This window comes from Cherax quadricarinatus, chromosome 32 (genome assembly GCF_038502225.1).
Source record: "Cherax quadricarinatus isolate ZL_2023a chromosome 32, ASM3850222v1, whole genome shotgun sequence".
Lineage (NCBI taxonomy): Eukaryota > Metazoa > Arthropoda > Malacostraca > Decapoda > Parastacidae > Cherax > Cherax quadricarinatus.
This window is the reverse complement of record NC_091323.1, coordinates 15,957,750-15,963,133: the sequence shown is the minus strand read 5'-3', so window position 1 is coordinate 15,963,133 and position 5,384 is coordinate 15,957,750. Positions and strand designations below refer to the sequence as shown.

The 5,384-nt window shown below is 46.5% G+C and overlaps 1 protein-coding gene across 1 annotated transcript in view; it reads right to left on the bottom strand.

Annotated features, from left to right (window-relative positions):
- Positions 1-4,915, bottom strand: part of Drgx (Dorsal root ganglia homeobox) — a 338,644-nt gene extending 333,729 nt beyond the window's left edge. The window contains exon 1 of the mRNA XM_070090738.1: positions 4,729-4,915. Within this exon, the coding sequence (XP_069946839.1) occupies positions 4,729-4,738 (10 nt within the window). The 5' untranslated portion in view covers positions 4,739-4,915. The remainder of the gene's footprint in view (positions 1-4,728) is intronic.
- Positions 4,916-5,384: the final 469 nt, after the last annotated feature.

The window sequence follows — 5,384 nt, the reverse complement described above, 5'->3', positions numbered from 1 at the left end:
TGTTACTCATGGTTAGTACGATATTGTGTACTCATCCACCCACTCACTCATTGTTACTCATGGTTAGTTTACACCTGTGTGAGTGTACAAGTACATGTGTGAGAGTACAGGTACATGTGTGAGTGTACATGTACATGTGTGAGTACACTCATGACACAGAAGCAGTGATCATGACACAGCAGCAGCGGTCATGACACAACAGCAGCGGTCATGACACAGCATCAAAGGTCATGACACAACAGCAGCGGTCATGACACAGCATCAAAGGTCATGGCACAACAGCAGCGGTCATGACACAGCATCAAAGGTCATGACACAACAGCAGCGGTCATGACACAGCATCAAAGGTCATGGCACAACAGCAGCGGTCATGACACAGTATCAGCAGTCATTACACAGCATCAGCGGTCATGACACAACAGCAGCGGTCCTGACACAGCATCATCGGTCAGGACACAGCATCAGCGGTCATGACACAGCATCAGAGGTCATGACACAACAGCAGCGGTTATGACTCAACAATAGTGGCCATGACACAACAGCAGCGGTCATGACACAACAATAGCGGTCATGACACATAATCAACGGTCATGACACAGCATCAGCGGCCATGACACAACAGCAGCGGTCATGGCACAACAATAGCGGTCATGATACACAATCAGCGGTCATTACACAGCATCAGCAGCCATGACAAAAAGCATCAGCGGTCATGATATAGCATCAGCGGTCATAACAAAACAGCAGCAGTCATGACACAGCATCAGCGGTCATGACACAACAGCAGCAGTCATGACACAGCATCTGCGGTCATGACACAACAGCAGCGGTCATGACACAGCGTCAGCGGTCATGATACAACAGCAGCGGTCATGACGCAACAGCAGCGGTCATGATACAGCATCAGCGATCATGATTCAGCATCAGTGGTCATGACACAATATCAGTGATCATAACACAGCATCAGCAGTCATGAGACAACAGCAGGTGTCATGACACAGCATCAGTGGTCATGACACAACATCAGCGGTCATCGCACAGCATCAGCAGTCATGACACAACATCAGCAGTCATGACACAGCATCAGAGGTCATGACACAGCATCATCAGCAGTCATGACACAGCATCAGCAGTCATGAGACAACAGCAGGTGTCATGACACAGCATCAGTGGTTATGACACAGCATCAGCAGTCATGACACAGAATCAGCGGTCATGACAAGCATCAGTGGTCGTGACACAGCATCAGCAGTCATGACACAGCATCAGCAGTCATGAGACAACAGCAGGTGTCATGACACAGCATCAGTGGTCATGACACAGCATCAGCAGTCATGGCACAGCATCAGCAGTCATGAGACAACAGCAAGTGTCATGACACAGCATCAGCGGTCATGACACAGCATCAGTGGTCATGACACAGCATTAGCAGTCATGACAGCATCAGCGGTCATGACACAACATCAGCGGTCATGATACAACAGCAACGATCATGAAACAACAGCAGCGGCCATGACACAACAGCAGCGGTCATGACACAACAGCAGCGGTCATGACACAGCATCAGCAGTCATGACACAACAGCAACAGTCATGACACAGCATCAATGATCATGACACAGCATCAGCAGTCATGACATAGCATCAGCAGTCATGAGACAACAGCAGGTGTCATGACACAGCATCAGTGGTCATGACACAGCATCAGCGGTCATGGCACAGCATCAGCAGTCATGAGACAACAGCAGGTGTCATGACACAGCATCAGTGGTCATAACAGCATCAGCAGTCATGATACAGCATTACAGCATCAGCGGTCATGACACAGCATCAGTGGTCATGACAGCATCAGCAGTCATGACACAGCATCAGCGGTCATGACACAGCATCAGCAGTCATGACACAGCATCAGCGGTCATGACACAACATCAGCGGTCATGATACAACAGTAACGGTCATGACTCAGCAGCAGCGGTCATGACACAGCATCAGCGATCATGATACAACAGCAACGATCATGAAACAACATCAGCGGTCATGACAGAACAGTAACGGTCATGACTCAGCAGCAGCGGTCAAGACACAGCATCAGCGGTCATGACGCAACAGCAACAGTCATGACGCAACAGCAGCGGTCATGACACAACAGCAGCGGTCATGACAGAACAGCAGCGGTCATGACAGAACAGCAGCGGTCATGACTCAGCAGCAGCGGTGATGACACAACAGCAGCGGTGATGACATAACAGCAGCGGTGATGACACAAAAACAGTGGCGATGACACGACAGCAGCGGTTATGACACAACAGCAGCGGTCAGACGCAACAGCACTGGTCATGATGCAACTGTTACGGTCATGGCGCGTCATAACAGCGATCATGAAGCAGCAGCACCTGTCAAGAAAACAGTGACCATGATATACCAGCAGTGGCCATGAGAACTGCGATCATGACGCAGCAACGCCCGCTATATAAACAGTGGTCATGAAAACAGTGACCATGACACAACAACAGCGGTCATGAAAACAACAACAGTGGTCATGAAAACAGCGATCATGACACAACAACAGCTGTCATAAAATCAGCGATCGTGACACAACAGCTGCCATGAAAACAGTACCCATGACATAACAGCGGTCATGAAAACAGTACCCATGACATAACAGCGGTCATGAAAACAGTACCCATGACATAACAGCGGTCATGAAAACAGTACCCATGACATAACAGCGGTCATGAAAACAGTACCCATGACATAACAGCGGTCATGAAAACAGTACCCATGACATAACAGCGGTCATGAAAACAGTACCCATGACATAACAGCGGTCATGAAAACAGTACCCATGACATAACAGCGGTCATGAAAACAGTACCCATGACATAACGCAGGAGTGCGGTGATAAGGTGAGTGATGGAGGATGGTTGAACACAGCTCAGGATGAGCAGCATCAACAGCAGCTGCACTCACCTGCTGCTGCTGCTGCTGCTGTTGCTGTCTTCAGCTGATCACTGGTCAGTAAGATTGTCTCTACCAACATGTTGTGTTCCGCTAACATTGTCCACTTGTCCTCCATGTTGCCATGAATCAGCACACCGCTGCTGACGTTTATCATTCGTCAAGACTCCGCTGCTGGCGTTTATTATGCTTCAAGACTCCGCTGCTGACATTTATAATATAGTTCTTGAAAACACTGCTGCTGACATTTATAATTCGTTAAAACACCGCTGCTGACATTTATAATTGGTTAAAACACCGCTGCTGACATTTATAATTGGTTAAAACACCGCTGCTGACATAATTCATGAAGACACTGCTGCTGACATTTATAATTCGTTAAAACACCGCTGCTGACATTTATAATTGGTTAAAATACCGCTGCTGACTTTTATAATTCATGAAAACACCGCTGACATATATAATTCGTTAAAACATCGCTGCTGACTTTTATAATTCGTCAAAACACCGCTGCTGACATTTAAAATTCATGAAGACACCGCTGCTGACATTTATAATTCGTTAAAACACCGCTGCTGACATTTATAATCCGTAAAGACACCGCTGCTGACATTTATAATTCACGAAGACACCGCTGCTGACATTTATAATTCACGAAGACACCGCTGCTGACATTTATAATACAATTCGTAAAAACACCGCTGCTGATATTTATGATTCACGAAGACACCGCTGCTGACATTTATAATTCGTTAAAACACCGCTGCTGACATTTATAATCCGTGAAGACACCGTTGCTGACATTTATAATTCACGAAGACACCGCTGCTGACATTTATAATACAATTCGTAAAAACACCGCTGCTGACATTTATGATTCACGAAGACACCGCTGCTGACATTTATAATTCGTGAAGACACCGCTGCTGACATTTATAATTCGTGAAGACACCGCTGCTGACATTTATAATTCGTGAAGACACCGCTGCTGACATTTATAATACAATTCGTAAAAACACCGCTGCTGACATTTATGGTTCACGAAGACACCGCTGCTGACATTTATAATTCGTGAAGACACCGCTGCTGACATTTATAATTCGTGAAGACACCGCTGCTGACATTTATAATTCGTGAAGACACCGCTGCTGACATTTATAATTCGTGAAGACACCGCTGCTGACATTTATAATTCGTGAAGACACCGCTGCTGACATTTATAATACAATTCGTAAAAACACCGCTGCTGACATTTATGGTTCACGAAGACACCGCTGCTGACATTTATAATTCGTGAAGACACCGCTGCTGACATTTATAATTCGTGAAGACACCGCTGCTGACATTTATAATACAATTCGTAAAAACACCGCTGCTGACATTTATGATTCACGAAGACACCGCTGCTGACATTTATGATTCACGAAGACACCGCTGCTGACATTTATAATACAATTCGTAAAAACACCGCTGCTGACATTTATGATTCACGAAGACACCGCTGCTGACATTTCCAGTATTTTTTTCTACACAGTGTTCATTGTTATCATTCACTACAACGTTAACTTGTACATGTGGTGGTTCTACATCTTGTTCTGGCCGACTTTACTTAATAAGCAAGTTAAACAAAATTGACAGGCATTTAGAAAGTATAAAATAATTTTCTTTATGTTGTGAAACTTTCTGGACGTGGAGTCGCAGGATTTAACAAGTTTTAAAGACTTCATAGATCACCTCAGACACACAACGGAAAACATCGCTTAACACTCACCGAAGTTCATCTTGGCTAGCACGGCGATTAATATCCTATGTTGGGTTGAGAAAGTGTGCGTTGGTTGTGGGAGATGTTGAGATGATCCAGTGGTTGAGTCGAGTAGTGGTTGTGAGGTTCGTGAGCGGAGCCTCACCACACAGACCACCTGCACCACACTGACACCCTCCACCCCAGGCCTACCACCTCCCTGCTACGTGGCTCCGGCCTCTATTACCAGAATCAGATGGTACAAACCCAATATGGTCTTCCCTTATCAAATCATTGCCTCCTTTCCATGTGCAAACACGGAAGGCGGCCACTCAAAAGTTGGCGCGCACGCGCAGGGGAGCCCCGTGCAGCCCGCTGATTGGTGGGCGTGGCTGAGGCGCGCGCTGATTGGTGAACCGCCCGCTAATGAGCGCACTGATCGCTCTGGTTGGGGGAAACAAGGGAATCTGTATCTTTGTTGACTGCGCGATAACATTTCCTTTCTTGACCTCTCTTTCCCATCTAACTCTACTTGTTTTCTCACAACTCCTTTTGCATTTCTGGTCCTCTTTACACAGGTAAATGGTACGGCAACACCAATAACATAGAGAGTACACCAGAGTGGTGTTAGTGGAGGGAGCGACACCTGGCAACCAGCTGGTGGAGTCAGTGTGTCGGCATCCCTG